The sequence below is a fragment of the Buteo buteo genome, chromosome 4 (assembly GCF_964188355.1).
Source record: "Buteo buteo chromosome 4, bButBut1.hap1.1, whole genome shotgun sequence".
In the NCBI taxonomy this organism is placed as follows: domain Eukaryota; kingdom Metazoa; phylum Chordata; class Aves; order Accipitriformes; family Accipitridae; genus Buteo; species Buteo buteo.
In genome coordinates, this window is record NC_134174.1 from 52,453,931 (window position 1) to 52,481,310 (window position 27,380).

The window sequence follows — 27,380 nt, forward strand, 5'->3', positions numbered from 1 at the left end:
AAAGACGGGCCGGCAGTTTGGATCCCCCGGTTTTACAGCGGGTTGGATTTCGATAAGCTTCGGTGGGCTGTGGCAGGGCCAGGTAACCCTCTCTCAGCGGCGCGTCCAGCCCCAGGTGACTTTGCAGGCTGCGGGGACCGAGGCGGGCTCTCGGCTCCCCTCTTCTCCTCGCTCCGCTGCGCTTCCCGGCGAGGATGTGCCAGGTAGCAACCTGCTGCCGTGGGCACGTTCCCTTCCCAGAGGTTCTCCAGCAAAGCTAGAGGAAACCGTCCTGTTATCCCCATCCTTCTGAATACAACTGTAAGGGAAAAAAAAAGGTTCCTCACTCTGTTTCTTAAACTAAGGCAGGAGCAATCCCCGATCCTTCCAATGACACAGGGCGAGGCCGTTCCCACCCAAGAGGTAGGCGGCTGATCTGTGTTTTATGGCTCTGCTATCTCTGAGCCTGGGATTTTTTTGCTTAGTCTTGGGCTCAACCATTTTTTCCTCTTTAAAGATGAACTTTACAGGCAGCTGGTTGCTGCTGAGGGGCAATGTAAGCAGATATTCGTGTTCAGCCTTTATCCTGAAGTGCTGATGAATTTGAATTCTGCACCTTTGGAGGATGACTGTTGTCACTCTCTTTCTGTATCTTTGGTCTGTCTGCAGCTTAGTTTGTAAGCTAAGTCTGCTCTAGGCAGGAAACCGACTCATTCTTTTTTAAAAAATGTACAACTGCATCATGTTAATATGTTTTGATAAGTACAATATGTTTTGAGGACACTCGACGTTATTTCTTAGGGAGATTCTCACTGCCACTTAGGCTAGATTTTCACATGGGTATGTCTTTTCCCCAGATCGTACTGACTACAGTTTTCTCTTGTGAAAATGTAGGAGCAAACCAGACTTTTCTGGTTAGTGCAGAAGACTGGGGAAACAGCCTGCCACGGGATTCATGTCTTTGGTAACAGTACTGCTCTGATCTTGGCATGGCTGACTTTTTTGTTCTCTGAGCTTTCAACAGGGCAATCACTTGATATTTGCATACAGTATTTCTCTAGGGAGGGCCCATAGTGAACAAATTGCCCCTTTTGGGGTATCTTATAAAGTTTGTGGGCTTTAAGGAATAACCTAATAATGTTGAATGTTGTTTACTACACAAAACTTTGGAATTCCACCCTGCAATGTATCTGTTTATGAACTGGATGCTTTTGCTGGTTTACTCCCTAAAAGTTATTTTTGAAAATTAAATGAATTTTGTATTAGTCAAAATTAACACTCTGGCAATGTGAAGAAGTGGGCATAAATAAATTGCAGCGTGGCTTTGCTTTTTGCTTATATAATCTTCCCGCTCTATTTAAGCATGTATCAGAATACGGGATTTGCTCGGTAGGCTCATGCAGTGATTTCTCTTACACAACAGCTGCCTCTCGCCTGACTGTCACAGAAATCCCAGACCTTTTCCCTTTGAGATCTTTGGTGGCAGCCTGTCATTTGCTCTGCCGTGCTGGTTTTGCCTTGTTTCTTCCTGACTCAACAGTTTACAGGTTTAGTTTTAATGCCCTGCAGTGCCCGGTGCGGAGAGCTTTCACGCCTGTCCTCGCAGCGCTGTCGCCTCGCTGCTCCCGACAAGGGGCCGCTGCCGCTGCCTTTTGCTCGGGGCAGTCCCCGAGTCCCCTGTGCTCAGGCCTTGGTGACAGCGCGGCTCACGCAGGATCTCTCACCCCTGTGATCTGCTGGCCCACGTGCTTGCGTAGCTGTGCAGGGAAATGGGCTGGGGAAGGAGTCCGCTACAAACGATCTAGCAAAAAGTCACAAAAAAGGGGGGGTTTAACTGCATCGGTTCCTTGATTTGATTCGGCAGATGGGTGTTTGTGAGGGTGCAGCACGGGCTGAGAGGAATAAGGTATGTGGCTGCTTAGACTGGTACTGCTGCCAAGAAGTTACTCCTAAGAAAGTCTCCATTGCACAAGACTTGTTCATGAGATTTTGTGCTGTGAGGCCTGTCCACTGGTCATACCTCAGCCTGCTTCCTTCTTCCATGCACACACAGGGCCCAGTACACAGTCCTGCTTCACTTTAGTATCTACAAGCGTTACTCATCACCCCAAAACGGTGTCTCCAGGGGCCCAGGCTGGAGGCGGGGGGCCAGGGCCTCACTAACCCCCACTCCAGGAAACACCCTGCCTTCTTCTTCAGGACCCTGGGAGAGCCTGGAGGAGGTGGCAGGTTTAAGACACGCAGCAAACATATTGTCGTGCTATTTTTGTGGTTGTAACCCCAGCAACTGTCCTTCTTTGACCAAACATGCTCATTTGGAGAATGCCAAAGAGGAACTGGGATTTTTCTTACTGTGTGGGTGGCATCTTGACCATAGTGAGGGTTAACACGAAACCCTCCTCCCCAGCCACAAGTGCCATTCTTGGCAGAGGGGCATTTGTTTCGAGGGATGCCTGTGCCACCTCCATGCTCCCTGGCACATCTGGGGCCAACGGGGACAGTGTGGGACGCACGGTCACCGGCTGGCAAGTCCTGCTGCCCACTGAGACATGGCCTGGCAGCCTGGACCAGCCTGCACTGCCCAGCTGAGGGACAGGTCCCAGGGGTGTGGGGCATAATGGTGTCCCAGGAGAATATATATTGGCGTCTCGGATGAGGCTTTTTGCAGAGCTGTTCCCACAGTACTGGTCTTCTGAAGCAACATCATTCAAACCCTTTACTTAAATGGTATTTTCTTATCTAATGTTTTAAGAACCTGCGTTCACACAGACTCTGCCATTTTTGTGATTACATAGATAGCCCCTAACTTTTTTTTTCCTGCATATGGCTACAAAAGATACAGGATAAATTCCTGGCACCATTACTTAACATGGGTAATGCAGGATTTGCCAGTAAATTCCCTTGGCAGGATGGTTCACAGAATATACATGCTTTTTTTATTTTTTATTTTTGATGCTCAAAATGCCGTTGAAATTTTGGAAAAGACCTTCTAAATGCTTGGACAGATTTTCTAAATGCCACTGACTGTTGCAACATAATTTCCTCATCACTGCAAGTGTTGTGGCTTAGTCTGGGTTTGTCTCTCTGATCCTCTCCCAATATGACTGTGTAATTCTCCATTTATGCTCAAAAATAGAAAGATTTTAAAAAGCAACTTATTTATCTTGTATGTTCAGAAACTAAAATTATTTTTTACCCCCTCTGCTATTTTCTGCTGTTTATTTCCCGCCATCTCATTCCTTGTCCATGCTGCCTCACACTGGCAGTGTGTTTGTTTTCTGTTTAAGAGCTGTGAGGTCATGAAGGCATGGTCAAAACCAGACTCAGTGGAACAAACTCTGTCTGAGACTGTGAGTATCCTACCTTCATTTGGTCAAAATTTGCTGTGAATTGCCAGATATTTCCTGTTTACTCAGTGCTGCAGTTTTCTATACCCTATTGTTAAGATAATTTATGGTTTGACTTTACTTCTCTGAGTAGATAGAAAACTCCTGTAGCACAAAACCGAGGGATCAGAAGACCTGTCTGAAGCATTTTGGTCCTTGGTGAGTGGTGTTCCTAGATCAGAACAAGCATCTTCATACAGAGCCAATCATTGTAGAGAAACCATTAGGCAAAATCCAGAGTTTGACTGCTATCACTGAAAAGACTGATAGTTTTTCTTGGCTGAAGTTTTCTCTTTGATGACTGCTTTTTCTGATTTCCACTGAAATTAATGCTCTCTAGTTTAATACCTTCCAGTACACGATCTGTATGGTTTGGGCTTGTCAGGAATTCCTGCTGAAGCTACTGATATCACTACTATTCATATTACAGTGTTAAATATTAAATAAAATACCAGCTGTCCATATCTTCCTTTTAAATTCATAAGCTTTGATGCTAACACCTTTTTATGGAGACCATTCATGCCATTGTGTTAATGTAGGTTACAGATTATGACTAGGTTTAGTCTAGGGAACCTAGGGGCCTGTTTGAGTTCCCGATCTGGGTTGGCAGCCAAAGGCACATCCTGACTACATAGTGGTGTGAGGCTCAGTGATGCAACAGCATCTGCCCACAGCCTTCTCTGCATGACAAGAAACCCGAGGTATGTGTCCCAGGCAGGAGCTGTGGCACACAGGAGAGATGGGCAATCAAGCTGCAGGGAAGAGTGTGAAACGTCCAAGCCAGTGTATAGGTACAGCCTTGGCTGTCAGTTACCATTTCTGGACTCCTAGGATTTCACATAGTTGAAATAAAAAGCAGAGAATTGCAAACTGTATCATGTAGCATAAAAATTTAGAATGAGAAGGTGAATAAAAAGAACTGCAAATGGATTAGTTTAAAACATCACTTTACAGTAAATCTTTTTAATGTTGTTTTTTTTTTATTTTTAATGCTTTGAGGAGACAGTGCTGCATCAAAGGATCTCAATGAACTATGCATGAGTATTGCAAGAGGAAGCTATTTTTTACAGATTACATTAATGCTCATAGATACAGTCTAGTGCCTTCAATGTATATAAAACAGCTGAGAAACCTGATTTGAAGTAAGCAATCGATTTGATAACAAGGTTTCAATTTTATTCATAACATGACCATATACGACTTACTTTTTCTCTCAGTCATGCTAGAAAACCCATTTCTTAACCCCTTCTTAATTAGCATGATTTTGTCTCCAACATTAGTTAGAGAAGATTGTGCCAAAATTTTTTCTTAGAAGTACTCAGGAGTCAATGATGCAACTGTTCTTTATAGGAAAGAATTCTTCATGTGGATTTTATGTACAACCTGTCTTGCCAAGTAGCTAGTGTGTTTTTTCATTTTGACTTTCCCACTTCCAGGCAATGTGGGGAACCACAAGATGTTGCACATTTTACTCTTTAAAAGACAGCTTTGTGAGCTTTTGCTTGGCTTTTCCTTCAGGAAGTCCTGACAAAAGAGCAGCAATGTAAGATCTCCTGAGCAACATGTAAAAAGATTGAAAATTCACTTAAAAATTTCTGTCTGATTTGACTGCCTTAAGGTCATAGTATTTCACCTAGCTCAGAGGTACTTCTCCCCACCTATAGCTACACACTATCTTAAATCTCTCTCAGACTCTGACAATTACTTCAAAGAGAGTATTTATTCATACGTAAAGGTCTCTTTAAAATTTGAGTCTACTGCTTGAGCTCTGACTTCGTGCTACTGCTGGTATAGCACTAAAGGTGAGAGCTCCAACCATGGAAGCAGTGTAATGTGGATACAAATGTAGCCGGTCAGTAGCAGGAATTTGGCTTGATCAGTCTGTGTTCACATGAAAGTCAGTAAATGATTGCTACAGTTCTGTATTTCAAGGCTGTGGAAGTTTAGTGAAAATAGCCCAAATTGATACCACCCACGTCTGAATTGGAAAACAGCCCAAACTCATACCACCTGAATCTGAACTGGAATCTGTAGCCATGTTGGAGGCTTGAATTTTTCCTAAAGGCCTGCTATTTTGAAGTATGTTGTATGTATTTGATCTCTTCTGCTTTCAGAATATCTGTAGGAAGATGTGCCAGCAATGTGCTGTGGGGATGAAGAACGGAGGGGAAATGGAGGGTTAGCAGTAGACTGTCACATGCTGGGAATGCAAATTTGTGGGACTTGGTGCCAGGCCAAAAGAGCACTCAAACTCTATTGTTTAAACTGTGTCAATTTAGACACAGTTTTGCTTCCCCTTGATTTCTATTTCGGTTGATAAACTGCCTACTTAACTTGCCATTCAGTGTCCCATAGCTGGTATTTGGAAACCATGAGTTTATGGAACATGATTTCTCATGACATTCTCTGTTATTTACTACTTACTGATTGCTATAAACAGGTGAAACACTGCTGCTTCATGTTTAAAATAATACATCTCTGGTTTTTCCAAGCATTGCTCTCAAACTCTCAGATTAACTGGTCTGTTTGAATGGATTTTTTCCATTTTCAGGGTGCATATAAGCTGTTTTAAACTAGAAGACACTACTTGTACAGAAAAAGTTACATGTGGGCACTTAGTTGTGTCTTAGCAGATAAGAGGAAGGTACTCTTCTGTCCCAAGTATTTTTAAATAATACTAATTTTCAGAAGTTTTAGTCTTGTCACTGTGGGTCAAATGGCTCAATGCCACAGTGTTAATTTTGGAAGACTCCTAGCAACTGCCCTAGAAATCGTAAAGCTTTAATCTGTTATCATTTTGGATACTAAATAGCACATTCAAAATTGTTCGTATAGTAATAGTAGTAGGAGATGGATTTGAAAATGCAACTCTAAATTTAATTGAACGGGATTTGGGTTTGTCGTTAGGCTCACTGGAGGAAACAGGCTGTATATGTAGGCATGTACTCTGGAGTAGGCAAAGATGCAAAACCAGTAAATTTAGTAGGATTTTCTCATTAAGGGTTTTCTGAGCAAACTCAATTTAGCACCTGCGGAGAAAATGTGTCTTATTTCTCTGGGGACAAATGCACTGTGTAAAAAGCTGCACTTCTGCTTTTCTGTTTTACTGTCACCTGTTCCACATGCACACAGAAACATAAAATTTGCTCTTGCAGACAGACTGATTATTTAATGTTAAACTGAAAGCGTTTGAGGTCAGATTGCCTTGGAGGCAGTGACCCGTGTTGAAGCCAACTGACAGCTACAGTGACTCTGAAGAATAGTGCTGCTGCTTGGTCTGCAAACCTTATCCCCCTCCAGCAGTCAAGAGTGACTGCAACGGAGATGCTTGTAACTGGCCAATTTTAATCTAGCTCTGATCCTAACGATGGAAGGGAGGGTGTAGGGGCACAGGCTTCTTTGCAGACTGGCAAGCCACTCTTGTTTCTGACTTTTCTCCGGGGCTTGTATACCCTGCTCTCCTTCCTCCTCGTCTCTTACTGCAACTGGATTAAACCTTGGGCAGGTTTGCTTCCCTTCCGTCCTCCTGTTTGCGGTGTGGATTTACCCTGGAGGGTACCCAAGAGGCCTTAGTGGGAGTGCTTAGCAGAGTGGGTCATTTGGCCCTGGCACTGAGAATGACACTTGCAGCGGGCAGAGGAGGATGGGGGAGAAGTGTCTTGTGTCTGTCCTTTCTGCATGTGCCTACTGAGCATCAGTCAGAACTCAGACATAGGTAGTGAATGGTCTAAATATGTTTGTGTCCTTGCTGACAAAATCACTGTGTATATTCACGCAGGTTGCACAAAGTTTTCAAATTTCAAAATGGAAGGGATGTCCTAAAATGAGGTTATTTTTGTATAGCACTGGTACTGTTTACGCATATCACGATGCCTTCAGTACCTGGAAAATGCTGAAAAAACCAATAGTTTTAAATCACTTCTTTCCTGCACTGGCCTGTAATACATACAGCCAAGGAAAAGGGTTGGTGCATCTTTTCTCTGGCACAAATGGGTAATCTGCACTGCTTCACTGACCATAATAATGGCTGCTTGAGCATTTTCCTGTTGCTGCTTAGGAACAGGAAAAATACTTTTGTCTGTAGTCTTTTCTGTTTTCATGTGTTTCCACCTTCTTAAGACTGCTCTCTTCTGTGTCTCGGATAACTGGAATTGCTTAACACTATGTTCTGGGAGCAGAAATGTCACTAAACAGAAAAAGTGCCAAAAGTCCTTCTCAGCCAAAAGTATAGTGGATTTGAAATACTGCCTTCAAAAAAGACAGCAAAGTGATCAAGGAGATGGGGGACTTTCTAAAGAAAGAAATTATATTATTAATTTAAAAAGTAGCAGGCTACTATTTGAAATAATAACATTTTATGACCAAAGGTGCTATATGGCTGTGAAATGAGATAAACAGTTTCATGGAATGCTCTCTTCTGTGGAGAAAAATTGCTCAGCCTTGTAACTATGGCCATGAAATTTTTCTGTTGTCTAAGAATGCAAATTTTGTGAATTGTTGCAAAGAATATGTTTACACAGTTGGTAACTTTAATTGCATTAAGACTACAAAACTGTAGCAGATGAATAGGAGTGCTACACTATATCAGAGTGGGTTATTATTTTTATATATCCTATTTTGAAGCATTTATTGCTGTAGTACAGCATTTAAAAGAGTTATTTCATAAATCTGTGGTCATAAAAGCTTGCATCTTCTACTCTCAGAGTATATTGGGAGAAAAAAGTCTACATTTAGTATCAAACACTGGGTTTCAGAATAACTGTTTCTACTTCTTTTTGTCATCCCTTCAGGTTTAAAATATAAAGGGAACTTGGGGAGAAGGGAAACAAGAAAGAAAATTTGATAGAAGTCTACATGTAAAGAAAGACTTATATGTAAATTTGAATATTCATTGTATTCCAGTAACACATAGTAATCTTATTCATAAACAATTATCCCTTTTCATTGTAAGTTGTTCTAACAGAGAAGAAGAAAGTCACTGCATTGTGGAAGTTACAATCGAAAATATTTTGGGATTAAAGAAAGTTTCTGACTGGTAGTTTAACAATAATATACATAGACGATAGTCTTACGAGATTTTTGATTTCTGGACACCACTGGATTTTGCCAACATCTGCAGCATGGACTTGGATACTTAAAAGTTCTCCGTGTTGTAGAGATCTGCCTGGGGTTATGTAATACATTTGAAATTGTCCTCTTATTGCCACAACAAGTTTGAGTCAGGAATATCTTTATAAACAGACTGATGAGTGAAGACTAGGTTGCTATGTACTATTTGTAATTTGAAACTGTTGATAAGGTATATATTATTTGTATAACTTTTGCTATAAAATGTTCATATTAGTTAGCAAATAGGAAGACAATAGTGATACAATGGAGTCTTCCAGGGAGAAATTATTGTTTTTTAAGGCATCTTTTCTTTGAGGGTTATGATTTTTTTCAAGCTTAAACCTTTCTCGAGGTTGCTTAACTTTCATCATTCTGTTCACAGAATTTCCCCTTTTTTGAAAAAGACTCCTCAAAGTATCACGAGGTTTTAAAGAAATGATAGATTTCTATTATTATTTGTATTCCTGGTGGAACTGATATCACCAACACTTTCCTGAATCAAAGTTCACAGTGTAAATTTATTTGTTTCAATATGGTCCATTGGGGTATTATACCAGCTCAGCAAGTGACAGACTGTTCATACACATGCATATGGAGGCACCCACCCACACTCATTTACTCATTCTTATCTTCCTTAGGCACCTGATGTGGGCTAATGTCACAAATGTCATATGAATTAGACCTTTGAGCCGACCCAGGATTGCTTTACTTTAAGTAAGCCAATACTCAAGAATATTAGAGTAGAAAGAAATGCTGTAATAAAGGAGCAAAATTTTGAGCTTGGTATAGAATAAGTTCTAAGCCTGCCTAAGGTATCTGCTGGAGCTACACCATGGGGCTGCATGTGAAAATGTTCTTCGTGTATTCGTTGTGAATGAACAACACTTCGAATCTGTACAGAAAGTGGGGCTTTCCCAGAAACTGCTGTTCCATCCTGTGGACTCTGCTATGCACATGATAGGTATAGATACATACTGATATGTTGGGTTTGACTTAGGCTGGTTCTGGGCCATTTATATCTTTAATCCTGAAGAATTTATTCCCATTATTCATTGTGTTTAACAAAGGATCTGATAGTATATTCACCTTGATGATGATAGATGAGTGTTGCTGAAAAGACATCATCTGTAAGGGCCTCTAGTCTGTGAACTGAAATTAGCTACATTTGTTATTTTTCAGTGTTTTCTTAGAGCCGCTATTTTTATTTTTTTGTAAAGCTAAAGCCCAATAAAGTACCAATATGAAGGAGGTATATCATACATGTTTAGTACTGCTTTTGGTTAAAAGCTGAAATTGTTGAAATTTTGGGTTTATCTGTAATTTTCAATAAATCCCTGGAAAGGGATTAGCTAGCAGAGAATACCTGTAAGACTGTACATGTGAATCATACTTATATTTCATTAATAAGACAAAATAATGACAGGAAGTATGTGAATTTGGAATTTTTTTCAGAGTATATTTAAATCTATCTATTTGTGGTCTATATGTGGACAAAACCCATCTAGTTATGAATAATTTCTTAAACATTATTTGTATCAGTATTGTAAAAGGAATATAGCTGGTAGTTCATGCTGACATTTCAAGCAATACAAACAATCCTTTTACTTCTGTGATCTTGAACTGTAACATCTATTCATTAAAGCAACAGCATGGATATGCCTTATATTCCTGTGTATTTCTTCAGAATATTATTGCTTGAGCCAGAGGAATGAAGATAAGGAGGATATATACTGATAAAGGTAATTAATTATATCAGGCAGATCGGGGATTTAGAAAAGGATCTGATTGCTTTTATGAAATGTATGGTAAGGGAAATTAACTGAAATGGTAAGATATTTTTAGGTTATTCTCTGTATTCTGAGACCTTTGTGAAATAATAAAAAGCCATGAAACTGGGCAGTGAGGAACTAAATAGGAGAAATGACAGAGCTGTGGTAGCAGGTGTCTGGGGAAACTGAAGTGCCAGAATTGTGAAGAAGAAACTGAGACTTAATGCTCTGTCAAGGATATCATTGGAGAGTACCTAAAATGTGCAATGGCAGTGAGTGGAGGAGAATGGAAAACAGGAAAGCTAGTATAAGAACTGTGAAATACATAAAGTCTCTTTTTTTCCCCCCTCAGAACTCTTGACTATTAGGAACAGCAGGAGATTGTCAGACTTTGAAAAATCAGGCATGGCTTGTGGAAGAATAAAAGAAAATACTTTTTTAAAACAGATCGGGCAATACTCTTCCATTATAAACAGCAGTCTCAGCCCAGCCCAAGACAGCTTTGGGCAGGGAGACTGAACTACCTCCCTACTTTGGAGAGCGTCCTTTCATCCCTCTGTCCTCCAGAAGGTTGATAAAATAAGCTGCGAGAGGTGGTCTGATTAGTCCTAAACTGTAACATGCTGCAGAGAAGCTGCATAGACTGCTGTTAGCATGGCGAGATTCGCCATAGTCTGGTCTGACAACACTTCACCTCTTCAAGAATTCAGAGTATAGCTGAATTTTACTTCTAAGAGTTGTAAATAAACATCAAGACTGTAAAGTCAAAGTGTGTTTACACTGTGCAGTGGAGCACAGGGCCAGTGCTGGTGACAACTGAGCAGTCTCTGGAACAAGACGTAGCAGAGCTGCACCTTGAGACAAGGCATTTCAGATCACGTGCAGCATCCAGTAGTGCAGCAGCTTTCCTGCTTCTGGCAGCTGAGCAGCTCCTGTGCTTGGTGGTAGCTCCTCAGTCCCTACACTGCAACCACTGCAAGTGTACAGATGCTCTGAAGGACTGAAAATTAGAGGAAGCTACCATGGAAGTTGCCTGTGACTCTTAATTTCACAGATATGTGCATTATGATACTGTCTGTATTTAGGTGGTTACATATATCTATCCAGAGAGGCTCTCTGATGCTCTGAATCATGTGTTGATGAGGGTTAATACCATCTGTCATGTACATATGCACAAGTACCATCATGCCAGTGTCCATGGTGTTACTAAGGAAGTCCTACGTTCCTCACATTGATGTTGCTCTTGGAAAGGGAGTTTATGAGGAAGGTGCTAGTAAAGAGAATTGCTGAATGCCGTTTCTGCATTTGTTTGGGGCAAATCTTTGAAATATATATTTTTGGCAAGTTTGTTAATTCTATGGATTGCCACCTGTAGCTGTGCAGGCTGTTGGGTTTCAGGTCTTGAATTCTGTTGCACAAAGTGCTGCTGTGGCATTCCTACCAACTGCACTTCGTCTTTTGCCAGGCCAGCTGTGCTGAACAGCCTCTCCTGAAGCTGTTTCAAGTGACTGGTTGCTACAGCACCAACTGTCTGCCTTGCAGCTGCAACAGGCTCTCCTGCCATGGTCCCTTAACTTCTCCTTGCAGCTCATCTTGTAACTTCTCTACCCTGCTTGTCAAGCTGACCCCATTTTTAAGCACCGCAGTTTTCATGGCTTAGTATCTTATCTCAACCATTTAAGTTCTCTCTTCTCATTTCTGAATCCAAGAAAGTCCATATGAAAGGGTTTAATACTTTCCTTCATTATCTTAGAAATACTGCATAGACCACCTGCCATCACAGCACAAACGTATGAACTAATGAATGAAGCTCTGCATGCTTATACAAAAGCAAAAAGAGGTTAAGATTTCACTCGTTTTCACAGAGGCTAGTCTAAAGCGAGAAGAATGAAATGTCTCTCCTGCAGAGAGCATAAATATGTGTTGATAACACACAGTAAATTAAATATTGTATTTCTTTCAAAAACTGAGAGGACTCCAGTTTGGAGACTTGGAGCAAAATGAGCCAAGACATCTGCTCTGTTTTCTGCCCAGTGTGTACTTGAGCTGGGGCACATATGGAATTCTGCTAAAATGAGATTATAAATTAATAGTCCTTCACACTTCATTGCTTGAATGAGCCAGAAGTTATTTTCTTCTGAGTTTTGAGTCCCAGGTGCAGCACTTTCTGACTAGCAAATATGATTTTCTAAAAGGGAAGAAAGACCAGTGAATCAAAACTACAACCTCTTCTCTGTGGTCTGAGTACAGCCATGTAACAGAGAAAAGGAAAGCACATCAGCTGACAGGGTGGAGGAAAAAGATCCTGTCCAGACTTATGATGAAGGTGAAGAACCGGTTTGTGATTTGGGCAACAGCTTCCATTTCTGGTTCTGCTTCTGGCTTAGTGTACAAGTATAAGCAGGTCATTTGGGTCTGTGTCTTAAAAAGGTGACTTGTTTCTTTGATTTTTGGTACCCAACTTGAGTTGCTCTGCAACTGATATTCTATTGCTATTTAGGCTGGTCTAGAGTACTAACAAAGATAAATGTTTCTACTTTCACTAAAACTTAGGGAGATTAAACTGAGTGTTACATACCTGGCTCTCCCTACAGCTGGACCAGCATATGATTTTTTCTCAGAGGCTGATCCACTCTTGCTCTTCAAAGAGGGTTAATAGAAATTTAGTATTTTTTTAGCACTAGTGTGTCACACTGTTATCAAAGAAGTTTGTGATTTATCTTGCTTAATGTCCCTAAAAATAAGCATAGTTTTTCCAATATTAAAGAAACACTTCTATAATTACACTGTTACCCGCCCCCCCAATGGCATTCCATAGATGGCTGAGCATGGTAGGGTACCATGAAAGGAGGTTGAGCAAGGCTGACCAATTCTAAAATTTTCTAATCTAGAAGTTGTCCTGAACAGGCTCCAGAACAGAGTATGATGGAAAATCATGGGGTTGAAGAAGAGGAGGAGACTCTGGAGACAGTTCTAGGCTTGTACCAATGTATATAGATTATATATACAGACATAAGCCAGCTAAGACTGCAACCTCTGTGCCTCTCTATTTCCTTACTGGGATAGGGAGGAAAAAATGTGCCCTGAAGATACTCAGACAACTTGAAACTGGTTTCCATTGCAGGCATCAATGGTGTTGGGAAGAAAAATTGGGATTTCCTCTGACATCTTCATATCCTATCAGTTCTTTGGTGACCTCCAGAAAATATCAACTGGTTTTTCAACTGTTTGAGAATGGGATTATTTTCAGTAAGAAAGGATGGGGAAAAGGACAACATTCTTTTATTTCATTGGAGTTTCTGGATGCAATTTTCATTAAAATGGAAAAAAACCTCCAACTCGGACAACATATCTGTAACCCTGAGGCATTCCTCGTCATTGCAATAGTGATAATTCAGTCTAACAGTAGTATGTGCATAAAGAAAGCCTTTTGTTGTATATTCTTTCTACTCGGCCCAGGGGCAGGAATACAGTCCACAAAACCACAAGAACTAAAACATTACCAAGTTAGTTTCCACTTTAATCACAGCTGCAATACTGTAACATGATAACATCTGAACTGCCACCATTGCTATTTGGAAAGTAGTAAGACCCCAGCAAATATCTGCATATCGGAACTTGATCAGAAAATACAGACTTGTATATTTTATGTATTTTTGTATATTTTCAACCTTTGAGAGAACTGTATTGCTACTATTTGTACTATCTTTTTCAAAGACTGAATGCTGTTTTATTTACAATCTCTAGTGACTTCCAATGGTTCTTGTATACAGGTGTCTGTTTCCTCTCTACAAGCTCTGCCAAATGTAGTTTCTAGCTACATCTTTATTTTTGGTAACAAAGACAGCCTTGTAATCATGGTTATTTCCTGTCAACTTCACTTAGTATTTTTATACAACTGCAGTTGAAGAAATTGTTTAGTGAGAAAGGTCACTGAAGTAGGAGCTTTTTAGACATTGTATTTGTTTAAAATATCCTTCATTTAAAATTTTAAGGGGTGCTGCAAGACAGGTAAGGCTGTTGCTTAAGTACTGCATCTCTCACTTTGTCTTAATTGTGAACTATAAGCAGACGGTAGGCTGACAGGAGGCAAGTCGCTCATTATCTAAAAGCCATACTGCACAGGACTGAACATAAGGTGATATACATTGCTCTTCAGCTGAACATATTGCTAGCTTGAATGTCTTCTATGTTGGGTTTGGTTTTCATGCCACCTAGAACACCATTAATGTAATGCCACGTTGCATCTCCATGTCGAATTTAGAAAGAGACTTTATTTGAAAATGTCTTCTGTGTGGTTGCAGTTGTAGGAGAATGTGATGTGCAGAAATAATTTCTCCCTTGTGCAATTTTCTTTATGCATTATTTTCAGTATAAAACAATGCATAAAATACAAATTCACTGTTTATCTATGGAAAAGTATCAAATGTTATTGGACTTAAATAGTGGACAGCATATTTTGCCAAGATAGACTATCATAAATTTTTGACAGATCTCAAAAATATGACAAAGCTTGGTTAGAAGATTGGATTGGATTTTCTTAGTACTAAGAAAAGTGCCCAGTTATAGATTCATAGTATTGGAATGTGTCTGTGTTCACCTGACTAGGTACTACTTTTGACATGGAGCTGAGATGGGAAAGGTGCTATGATTAAACTGTGGTCTCAGGTTCAAATCCTTGTGGTCTATGGTGGTGCCACAAGGCTTTTAAGTTCCATTCTTTCATTGTTAAGCTTTGGCAAAACACTTCAAAAATTATTTCGGAATACCAGTTTTGCCTGGCTTTAGATCTAAGATAGTATGGTGAACAGTCTAGTTACAAGAGCAGAAGTGATCTTCCTAGAAGAACTTGGAACACAATATGCTCCAGAGCTGTAAGGGGGTCTTTCCTCCTTTTCAAGTAACTGGTGTCATTGCAAAAGTCTCGATTGCTCATGGCAGGATGGAATAGAAACTGATGTAATGCAAGTGTCTGTTGCCCCCTTTCTGCTGCAGGAGTGTGATATCCTCTGCTGCTGTAAAAGGAGGCAAGATGGTGTTACTTTGCTGAGCAAATATTTCCTAGATCCTCCTGTGAACAGGAGAATATCCAGAATTAATTCTAATCAGCAGGCAATGGCTGCCTCTGTAAATATTTGATGCCTGAGTAGACTTTTGTCATAGCCTTTCTATGCTAAAAATGAGGAAATAATATATAAAAATGTGATTTAAAGTCAAATTCAGATAATTTTGTTTTTTTTCTTTGGAGTGTATATAGCAACCAAGCATGTGTCCTGTAGTATGTTTCTGTGACACTAGAGTGGTTATGTAGTGGAAACCTCTTTCAGTCTCAGGTATCATTTTTCTTGGGAGGTCACTGTATGAAGAGGTATATTCTGAATTTGCAGCCCTGGCCTCTTCCAGTTTTGTGAATAAGTGGAGACTTTTAAAGTGGCATTTAAGATACATCAAAAACTAAGGAAAGCAAGGAACCAAATCTACATGTTTAGACATAAAACATTCAGCCTGAGTCAGCACTGGTATTTAAATGATACAGCATAATTAAAAATCCATTATGGTATATCCCAAGAAGAGGGGAAAACCTTTCCTGCTTACTAAGTATTGGCATAAAAGTCATCTACCACCTTTGGTTTTTCAGCTTGGAGCTTTCTCTGGAATGGAGAAAGTCCAAATGCATGTTGTCGCAAGATTTCTGTACTGCTGCATCTTGCTTAAAGAGAAAGCAAAAGCTCTTTGTCTTTATTATTTCTTAAGGAAACAGCCTAATTCTCATAGAAGTCTCACTGATTTTATTAGTATTTTAATTAGGATTTGTCTTTGGTTAGGCAAAGTAATCCACTGAAATAAAAATATAGGAGCGAGAAATAAAAATATTTCAAAGTGAAACCGAAAGTATCATGTTGCACATGCTACATTTATTTATTGACTACATTTATTTATTAAGAATAAATTTAATAATAATGCCTATGTAATCACCCCCTCTAAACAGGATTAGAAAATTCTCTCCATGTGAAATTTGAATGTCATTGTAGTCTGTTAGAAGTCTACTGATTTATTTCTTGACTTCTCTTTTATTTTATTCTTAATTTTAACTATTGTCTTAATGTTGATGCCTTCAATTTTCCTGTCTTTTTAATAAGTAAAAATGTAACAGAAGAAAATGTATTATGCATGCAAGTGTTTGAGACAATGATTCTCACTAGAAGCATAGACAATGAGTTAAAATGCATTGAAGTGTCTGACTAAATTGTTGAGAAAAGATGGGTGTAAATCTCTGTCACCAGTAGACTACAATTAATTTTGCCAGCAGAGGCCTGTTTTGAACCATTGTCCTCCTTTGTTGCCTGCAAGCCTGGGGTGGCCCCTGACAGCTGAGAGGGCTGTCTGGCAGCTGCAGCGATGGCAGTATTGGCCACTGCTCGGCCAGTAATCTCCACAATATTCAGATGTCCCCAATGCATGGAACTCCTGTGGCCCTGTGGCATCACAGCTCGTGAATGGCACCTTGGGAAGCAAGTTACGGCTTTCAACTGCAGTGCAGTTGTACACTTTTCCGTACTATTTCAAGTAAAGACATTGCAATTCCTGATGCTTTTCCGTTATAGCAACCCTGTGAGATAGGGAAATACTTATTTCCACACTGCGGGTGGGAAAGGAAGCAGGGAATGCTAACATAATTTAGCTGAGTTTACTTAGGCAAAGCAAGGTCTCAAATCCACATTTATGAAATCCAGGTTGTGTGATTATTGGACACCATCACTCTGAAAGTCTTTGCCTTGCGAACTCTCTCCTGACCCAGCTACAAAGGGGCTAAGAAGGGATCCAGGCCTTTGCACCTGGTGTATGGAGAACTTGTCCGTGGATTTACATGTTGATAGCTGTGAAAAAGCTGAAGAGTGAATTTTCCACATTAGGTTGTTTACCTTCCTTAATGAAGAAATAAAAGAAAAAATTTGAGTGGAGTGGGGGGGGACAAAAAAGGAGTTAATGTTTCTAGTTCTTGCAGTTTGAATTATGCAAGTGCAGACATTTCAAGTGGAACATCTCAACATTACAAAGGTACTTTCCTGATATGTAACATTCTCTTACAATTGAGAATTTATCTATATGTCTCAGGAAAAGACAGCTCCTTTGATTGGAAGGCAAGGATGAAAAATTTCAGCCTGGCGTTATTAAAAATTATGAACAAATGAAAAAAAAGATGTTAGAAACTAATCTAGAAATCAGTCTTAATTACAGAACACTTACTTGATTTATGAATAGCAAATTTTTCTGAATATACTATAAATTCCTGGTAAAATAAACTAGTAACATTTTCACAGCAGTGAAAATTGGTAGATGTTTATTTCAAGAAAAGGAGATCAAACGCTGCCCACACCATAATTAAACAAAGCCTGCAATTATGTGTTCCTTATCACAGCTCACTTATTACCCAGGATGTTCCATAATTACATGTTGCTATACACAAATGGTAAACTCAAGACTTGACATCTCATACCTGATTTGCAGGTGAAGATTCTCATTTACCTAGCAATCCAATGTAGCCAGAAAAGGCTTCTGAATTTGTACGTATGATAGAGAGCTCTGATTTTGTGGTGAAAGATTCCAGTCCTGATTTTGGAAAACAGTCCCCAGAGCTCATGAGTTGAGAGCAAAATTTATTCTGAGTTTGATTTGGGATGAATTTCTAATCTCATTAGCTATAAAGAAGACCTTTTAATTTCACAGTCCCTGGGAAAGTGAAACTTGAGTAAGCTGAAAGCATTGTGAAACAACTTCTGCATAAACCTCTGATACTGTAAGTCTTGGACTATCTGTACTGAGGTGATTGAGCTGTAATTACATTTCTTTCTCAAGATGTGCTTCCAAATTATGGATGTTTATAACTGAGTTATAGCTTATATGCCAGTTTTGCTGAATACAGTTATAACTACCAATCTTATTTGCACTGCTTATTAAAAGGTTAAGTACAGATAGCAAGACAGCATGTTTGGAAAGCACTTAAGTTCCAGTATTCTGAAATATCTGTGCTCTCTTAAAGAGTGCTCCTGAATGTAGTATGATGTTCTATATAGTGTTCTTCCTGGCATAAATTTTAGCACTGAATAAATGAGCCCATGACTGTAATCAGTGGGATGTTTGAGATTTCTCCAATGGGAAGTATCTGGAGAGTGCTGTTGTACTGCCATTCTTGAGAGTGACCTTGTTCAAGTGTTTTGGGTGACCCCAGGCTTTCAGGGTGAGAGTATATCAACTGAGTCTGCTGTGCGGAGTGAAAAATACAATGGTGCTTCTGCAGGAGGAACGGCTTTAAGCAAAGGTCGAGGTTTCAACATCAGGACTGTTGAAAACATATAAACCTGCAAAAGCAGTTTGTTGCACAACCCTGGCAGCCAGCTCCAGAGAGCATTGGACTAGTGCCTCAGTAGTCTGCTGTCTTGTGTTTGAAAGCAGCACCTCTCTTCTGTTACTGTTTTGGGAAGTGGGGAAGGAATCTTTCACTATTGCATTTCATGGATAGGATAGGACACTAGCAGAGCACCCTGATAATTTCACTACTATATTCAGGAGCTGTTCAGAAGCAACCTAGGTAGACCTGTGGCTTTAAGTGTTGATGAGAACTAGTTTACATCAGGCTGTCATTAGGCTGTCAAAGCCAATGCTAATTGACATAACAGAGTATAATAAGTGTCTTCATGAAAAGTGTAGTGCAAAACCCGTTTATTTCAGAGTATCAAAATGGAATTACTATGACAAACTCTTCCCAGAGAAAACATTTTGTCTTTTTTGCCCCTGTTATCTTTTCCCCTTAAAGAACAGGTAGAGTATTGACTAGAGGGAAAGAGCCTTCCATTGAGTTAGCGGAGGTATTTGGTGCAGAAGTCAGGGAAGTATACCCATGCATGGCTGCAGATTGCTCCTGTAGTACATCTGTGATGAGATTTCCTAGCAGAATGTAGAATAACTGTGTCTTTTAGTTCACGGAGCATTTATAGCCTTCTAGACTCAAAATCTTTCTTATGGAAAAGAACATTGTATTGCACTAGTGAGAACTAGAATGGGAAAGGCAAAGAGCTTTTGATAGTGGCACATCAGGGGACCTAGCTTCTGTCTAATGAAGCCCCATGAAGAAACTTTCATAACAGGCAGAGACCTGAAGCACAGGCCACTGCCAAGAGAAACACAGGATTTTGGTCTCACCTTGTCTGGCGATTACTATTTTTCTGGTTATCTATCCTTAGTGGTTTGGTCCATTGGGGATTACCTGCTGTAAGAACAGACTTGAACAGGCCTGTTCATCTGGCTTAGGTGGATCAATGTAGACCTTTCCCAGTTAAAACATGCAAACTGTTCAAGTGCTAGAAACTTAGGCAATTTTTGCAACAGCAAGTAGTAAGATGCAAGAGCCGAAGATTTTAGAGTGAAGGTTAGTGCTAGGGATGTGATTCACACTATGCATTTCAGGAGTTTTATTACTTTGGACTTGATCTACCTTGGTCTTTTGCCTTGTATTTGATAACAAAATTCATATTACAAAACACCATTGTTATTCCAATATACAGTTTGAGAATCCAAAGCTTGAATGCCCACATCAGTAGAAGTCCAGCTGTTGGTCTCAGTTCAGTAGATTTCTGTTTGCCCCAATATTGTAGTAGATCAGATTCATGTATATCATAGAAACAGAGGTCACACCCTTGGTTAACTTTATATTCATGCTCTCTACATTTTCTCTCAAAATGATGTCCCATTAGACTTAATTACTTTGCAAGAAAGTCCTTTGATATTTTCCTTACTCATCTAGTTAATTATTAAAACAAACCAGAAGAATATTAACTTATTGTCTCATCAAATTCTTATCAATAAGAATAGGATTTTAATGGGTAAAAATGCCTCCATGTTCCTCCAGTTCCTTACCAATAGAATGGGATTCAAAAAAGAATTCTGGTTTTGTAAATAGATACAATTTCCAGGTAGGGAAAAAAACACCCCACATGGAATAGTAACAACCATTAGGTGAAGCAGAGCAATTCACTCCATATTAACTGAACTCTTCTTGGTTTCATTGGCTTATAGAGAAAACTCCCTGTTATTATTTCTGTGCAGTAATACAAGAGAAATAATATACTTGAACATTAAGGATATCCTTCTAAATGAACTTCATTTGTCACAAATTACATGAAGGTATTTCCTGTGTTATACCTGTATTTGCTTACTCAGAATTCTATTTAAATTACTTTCAACATAGCACTTTGTTAATCTGATCTCTTAAATTGATCCCTAAGCAGCAGATGAACCAATTTGGAAAATTTAGCCTCATACACTATCTAAGTAAAGAGCTTCTATATTTTGGAAGAAGTTGACCCTGTACTTTTTTACCTAACATTAAGATTGTCCCTGTGTGTTCTGAAGAAGAATATCACCCAGCAGCTGGTGCAGAAGAAACCTTCTTGTCAGCTGATTTGAACCACAGTTCTTGTAAACCTTCCAGGATCCTAATCCTGAGGAAGTTCCACCCCCATCAATTAATGCCCTTCACATGAGCAAGTTTCAATTCTCATTTTTCCTTATATATTAACAGAGAGACTGTCAGAGTATAACAGAGTATTAGTCATCTAATGGGGAAGCAGAAAATAATGAGAAACTTACGGCTGGTGCATTATTTTGAATCGGCTCAGCTCATAATCTGATATATTCTGAAAAGAGAGAAAACAGGGTTTGTATTTTAAATAAAGATCAATTCAATCAAGACCAATCCATTAAGTGAACTAAGCAAAGACCTAAAAAATAGTTTTTAGTTTTGTAGCTACATGGTTGTCTCATCTTGGTTAATGCTTAACTTTTTATTACTGGCCTGTTGTAACATTTCTGGAAAGCTGGTAGCACACACTATGCTGTTAAACTGGAATTTAACCACACATGTAGCAGATTAAATTATGCTGGTTAATCAATCATTCAAAAAGCTATAAGCAAGCCATTTTACATGGTCTCTTTTCAGCTCTATCAGATTTTTTTTTTTTTTTTTTTTTAACTGAAATAAGCAGATTAGTATAACAATGGCTGAGTGGAAGATTAACAGTGGCTGGGAGACTACTAAATCCCAGTTTGGCCTGTTCTTGTGCTGGACTTCTGCATGACTTCTCAACGCATGAAAAACCAGGGATGAAAAAGAAATAGAATTTTTAGTGTGCCACCTTGGCACGTACTGTGCCCATTCTAGTGCTGCACAAGCTAATTCAGGTACTGGAAACGATTTAGCCAAATCAGTTCAATAATTTGTGTAGCTCCATATACCTTTCACCTCAATGTGTCCAAGAGTCCATGCACTGCACTAAAGCAGCAGAAGTACTTCTGATGTTCAAGCTACCATGCAGCTTGCAGCCAAACTTCTTAAGTCAGAGTTTTAAGCTAGTCTAAATTAAACATTTTTTTCTCTATGGATTTTCCTTTAGTGCAAAATTTCCAGTAAAATCTCTGGACTGTACCCAGGCCAAGTGTGTGATTGCATGGTTTCAGTCCAGAAACCTGCTAATGCTAAAATGCCCTCTTTCTCAGCATAGATTTCAACATGGGATAGGTCAGGCTGAAAACATGTCCATTTAATAGATGCAATTCTAGCCCTCCTTCTATTTTTGTGTCAGGAAGAGGAAATTAATTTGCTTGTTTCCTGAGACTTCCTAGGCACACCTATAATAGATGTGAAATGTCTGAAACAGGTACTTTCCAGTGACTTCAGTGATACTGAATTCATTGTAATGATTGATGTTCCTCCAGCTCTATCTGTTTCTCTGAATAACGCCCCAGCCATCAGTCCCATTCCAAACCGTTTTGCCTTTTCTCTCACCATCCCATCAGCATGATAGATCACTTTGTATCAGGCATACAAAATAAGACACTAATAACAAGTGTATGAGACAAGGAGATCAAGTAGAGAACATGTAAGATCTCAGAGAAAACCTATTTCCTCAGTCTATATTTAAATTCAAGTGAATCTCTGCATTTTTTAAAAGTTCTTTGATATATTTGTTGTGAAAATATGCCATTTCAGACACTAGAGAACCCCCTACATTTAATACTTAGCCTGTAATTATACTGTAACAAAAAGCAGCTACATATCTACACGTAGTGCATATGGTAATTAGCAGATGATCTAGCAGATCTAGAAATCACCAAATTCCTGAGGAAATTTAAGACTATATTGAGCTGTCTGATTGACATACAGGCCCATCTGGGCTCGTTCAGACTCTGTCAGCTGTAATGATGATTCACCAAATTGCCTCTGCAGATCAATGATCACCAATATTAGGGCCATTTCCTCCCCTGTTATTGCACCCTCTAAATAAGGGGAGGAAACAGCTATGCTTTTTGTTGTAAGGATTTGATTTTTGTTCACTCCCTTTTCTTCGCAAAACAGACTATTTAAACCCTTTCTTGAGTGTATTAAGATTGCTGAGGTATAATTGCTTGGTGATTGCAGCCAAATAGCTTGTGTAATTCTCACTACCCTTCCAAGCTGATGTTTGCTGGAATGTGCTGCTTAAGCAGCGCTCTGCCGTAGCCAGCTCTTTCCACACAAGCAAGTGCTCTGTGTATGGTCAGATCAAGCACTTTTTAAACTGGCAGTTGAGCTTGGTAGAGGAGGAAGCGATGGATCTAAGCACTTCCTCTACTGGTGAATGTCTTGTATAGAGGGTTTTAACTTGATTGCTTTTTTTTTTCTGAGACAGCCTTCAATAAGGGGATTAAGCTATGAGCCTCCGTGAAGTTTGAGGAGATTGGCATCTAGAGGTCCAGCTGAAAGCTATCTTTTCTTATTTTATATGTTTGGGTTTTGTTTAGGGTGGGGTTTTTTTTTTTTGGTTTTTTTTTTTTTTTCCTTCAGTAAATTGCACCATTGACTGCAATTAAGAACGGCTGCTGCATTTTAGCAACAAAATTCTGGTCTTAGGAAAGAGCATAAAAATATCTTGCAAACTCAACATTTTTGAAATTACATGGTAGCTTCTGTAAGAAGATGACTAATTCTTCCAGGTTTTAATCATCCATTGCTCCTGATGTTGCTTACAATATATATTGTTAGTGATTCATATTGGCATGAATGGAATATATTGCAAATGGATATGTGTGATAAAGAAGAAGTTAAAGTAGTTTCTTTCCTGGAAGGATATGTGTTGCCAAATATACAATAAGGAACTAAAGGGACAGATTGGAATGTTTGGGGGTTTTGTATTTACAGTTTCATGTTAGAGTGCAATTTAGAAAGCATATAAAAATTATGTTCTCTTCAAACCTGCTATTGATTTCCTCTTTTCTACTGGCTGCTTCATTCACCTGACATCAACTTTCTCAGTAGGTCGCTTAGATCAGTAGAGTCACCAAAACTCTTAGCTTGCAGATCAAGCCAACCAGCTTTGTTCTGCAGATAGCATCATGGAAAGGGGGAAATGCTGCAGTGCTGCAAATGTTTGAGGTGTGTCTCTTGCTCCTTTACTTGCAGAAGCATGTCTTGGATCTGAGTCTATCCTGCTGTAGCTGCTTGCCAGCATGGGTGCTGACAAAGGGGAAGCCTTACATCAAAAGCAAAGAGAAGCTAAATTTCTGTACAATCTGGAGCTGCAGACCCGTAAGTAGGTTTTATGCATTTTTGTCTGGAAAAGTTTGGGCCGACTCATGCACGCGGCCTGTGCAGTACATGCACAGTGAACTGGCACATCTGAGGTGCTCTGGTTCTCTGCATGTGCTTCGCAGGTGGCCAGCGCGTGTGCATGTGGCTTACATGCCTTGGCTGGGTGGGACTTACGGCATTTTGTAGACTTGAGAACATGCAGAGGATGGCTGGTAGGTGGATAAGGGGTAGTCAGCATGCAGATAGAGTCCTGGTTTGAGGAAACTGAGTAAGTGTGGTAGGAAGGTAAAGGGAATGGGGCTCTCACATGGGATAAAATCTTGTAACGCAGTGTGTAGCATATATAGCACCATCACCTGCCGCAGGTTTAGCCCTTCTCTAAGGAAGGCGTCTAAGTCATAAACATGGCTGTCAGAAGTCACAGGACCTGACATGTTTTGCCCTCCAAATTTGTTCTGGAGTTTTTTTCCCACGCTTTCACAGTTCCTAGCTGAGGTTGTGCTAAGGTGTATTTTTCATAGAGTTAGTCTCAAAAAAGTTTTCAGATGTCTTTGAAGAAGGATGTTGATACAGTTGATTGTACGATACAGTCTTTTCAACTATATTTTGAAGTTCATAGAAGCACATCTCTTTCCTGTTCCTTACTCTTTAGCCCCTTCTTGTAGGTAAGCACCTGTGTAAGATGGATATGGCTGCAGGTGCAAATAATACCTTGAACAATCCAGGAGAGCTGTAAAGGATCAGTAGGAGTTTGAAAAGGTCAAATTTTGATGTGAATGAGGATAAGGGGATTCCTTTGAGTCTATGATAAACAAACATACTGTGTTGCTAGATAAGCTGTCAATATCTGGGCAGTAAAGCTGCATGTAAGGTGACAGTCTTGTCATTACCTTACATTCTGTAACGTTGCCAGTTCTGAGCATGGACCAGTTTGGAGAGGTTTGCTGTGAAATGAGTTTGTTACTTTTTCTGTGTATGTATGTCTGTATTTGAATAGAATATCATATAATGAATTTGACTTCCTCCTAATTTTCTTCGATTTTTGGGAGGGGGAGTAAATACCCAGACTTACTTGATGTAAAGCAATTTCATGTTGTTATGGCAAAGTAAATGCATAATATATTATAGAAGCTCTGTATTCAGTATGACCAAATTAATAGTAAGACCTGTTTATGTTCATGGAATCTGGTATTGACAGGATTGAGAGGAATCAACAGCTATGTTTTTCACTTCTGAGAGACAGAAATTTGGAGTGTAAATAAAAATGACCTACCTTTAGGCAGTCAATATGAGTAAAAAACTGAAAAAATCACTGAATGTAATAAGCCATGTTAATTATATCACCTATTAACTGGCATAGTAAGCTATCTGTAATTAGTCAGAGAAGATAATGGCATTTCTTAGTAAAAAAGTCCTTATGGAATATAAAAATGTCTTTATGGAATAAGAATAAGATCTCAGTGCTGGCCTCTAGAAATACAACCTGAGCTATAGACTGTTGTCAGTGATATCTGGCAAAAACTGTCAGAGTGTCTCAGTCTGAATAAATCATGGAATAAAGGCAAAGTGGAAAATTTTTAGGTCTTTTTTTTCTTAGATAAAGGAGAACTGTGCCCCACGGGGGGAGGGGAGGGGGGCAGAAGAGAAGAAGGTAAATAAAATGTGGAATCCTTAAAATTAAAGGTCAGTCCAGAAAGAATGTCATAATAAAGAAATATGTTTCTATTGTGAATGGAGAATTACTATATTTAAGGTATTTATCCATTTTAAAGTGTATAAAACTGACATCTAGTGGTAGCAAGAGTACTTTATGTGCAAAGTGGCTTTATAGTGAGACCAGTTTGCATAGCATATTAACAGGTTCTAACTATATTACATACTAAAATTGGAATTCCCTGTACTTTAGCCTAACTCAAATCCTGTTTCGTTGTGTTACAGAGCCTTTCAAATTAAATTTTGCTCCTTTTAGTAATATGTCACTTATGTAATGCAAGCTGGTGGTGTCTGTTCATCTTTGTGAATGCATGGACTCCTGCTAGAGAAGTGTCATCCTGAAAAACAGTTTCATTAGAGAGGAAAAGGTTGGAAGAGGCATTAGGATTAAAATATTAAAAAGCTGAGGATAAGGGTTAAAGAATCTCAGCAGGGTCACCGAGGAAATCGTTCAGCAGCTACCAATTTTAGACCTGTTATGAATAAACAGGAGAAGTAAGACTTCAGAGCTGTGATACATGTCTCAGGTGTGACATTACTCAGAAGTGTAAGTTTCTCTGGGAGGGGAAGGAGGACTTTATGGCCAAAACTGAGATCTCACATGAATTCAGGCAAGACGTGTGGGGTCTGAATCAATAGAGCATATAGACATGTGCTTAAATCATTCCCATTGAAGGCAAGAGGATATATTCATTTGCTGGGGTCTGTGCCTAACTGTTTTGCTGGGTCGTGGTTGATATCCTCATTTCTCATTCATAATTTTATTCAAATAGCATTTAAAAAAATATTTTTCTTTTCTATTTTCTCCCACATTTTTTCTAGCTTATTCTGATTTAGAATCTTTGAAGAAAAAACCCTTGCTAAAACTCTGTGTGATACGTACCCCAGTGAGGCTTTAATTCAGCTTTGCTTCCAGTGCTATTATATACATAATGGATAAATTACTAATAAAGAGGAAAAAAGAGCAAAGTTATGCAGAAATTAAATAATTAATGATTTAAAAAATTATTTAAAAATATGGTTTAGGGGTGCCATATCTATAGTCAAAGGATGCAATTTAAAATGAACATAAGAAAATTTAAAAGCACCATTCAAATCTGTCTTCCAGATAATACAATGAAAGAGATCAGCCACAGAAGGCGGGGTGAAGACAGAGACAAATCCAAAGGAAGAAGGAAAGGAAATGTGCTTCAGTGAAAGTATAATTAGAAGTGGGCAAATATAAGAAAAAGAAATAAATCTTAGTTTATTTTTCCAGGGTTGGCAGTTTGTGGCAAGAATTGTCCAACTATATTGGTCAATTTTTGGTTGTAAATGTTTATTTTACAGTCTCCTCAGTTCATAATAACTGTTTCAAATATCTCAGAGGTAAAAAATGTTGGTAGCATAATTCTAGTCAAACATAGCTCTGTGCAGTTTCAAGGCTGAGGTGAATCATGCTATGCTGCCTCTATCATTCCATCTCTGTTTCTTTCAAAACAGTGAATCATATTTCTTGAACACAAATGTTGATATTCTGCAGTGAAACTAAAGTCACAGTTATAGAAGTAGTGTAAGAAACAGCTGCTTTCATTTCGGATAGGCGAGCCTACTGCTTTAATGTGAAAGCAGAGATGAGCAGCAATCCTGTTCGCTGCAGAGCTGCTCTGTAAGGACAAGATTAGTTGTTAACAGTTGTGCCAGCCAGAGCTGGGCGATGCAGTCTTATCTATCCTGAAGCTGGTAATCCAGTGCAGGTGCTTAACAGTTCTAATACACTTCTGACCTTTCAGGTCTGAGTGTGGGAGCGGCTGCAATGAC

At 39.3% G+C, this 27,380-nt stretch overlaps 1 protein-coding gene and 1 long non-coding RNA gene across 7 annotated transcripts in view; one reads left to right on the top strand and one right to left on the bottom strand.

Annotated features, from left to right (window-relative positions):
- On the top strand, positions 1 to 26,798 carry LOC142030255 (uncharacterized). Of its 2 annotated transcripts, none has more exons than XR_012650136.1 (3): positions 1 to 82; positions 23,739 to 23,864; positions 26,689 to 26,797. It is a non-coding gene; the product is annotated as an uncharacterized LOC142030255 (long non-coding RNA). The 2 variants fall into 2 exon arrangements; XR_012650137.1 differs by lacking the exon at positions 1 to 82 and adding an exon at positions 22,855 to 22,913 and having other exon boundaries at positions 26,689 to 26,798.
- BLNK (B cell linker) overlaps positions 1 to 27,380 on the bottom strand; it is a 108,230-nt gene that overhangs the window by 51,011 nt on the left and 29,839 nt on the right. For 4 of the 5 annotated variants that reach the window (XM_075026125.1, XM_075026123.1, XM_075026126.1 and 1 more), the window contains one exon: positions 20,891 to 20,937. The exons of the other annotated variant lie outside the window; for it this stretch is intronic. In XM_075026125.1, coding sequence (XP_074882226.1) covers positions 20,891 to 20,937 — 47 coding nt within the window. The remainder of the gene's footprint in view (positions 1 to 20,890; positions 20,938 to 27,380) is intronic. 5 annotated transcript variants of the gene reach the window in all.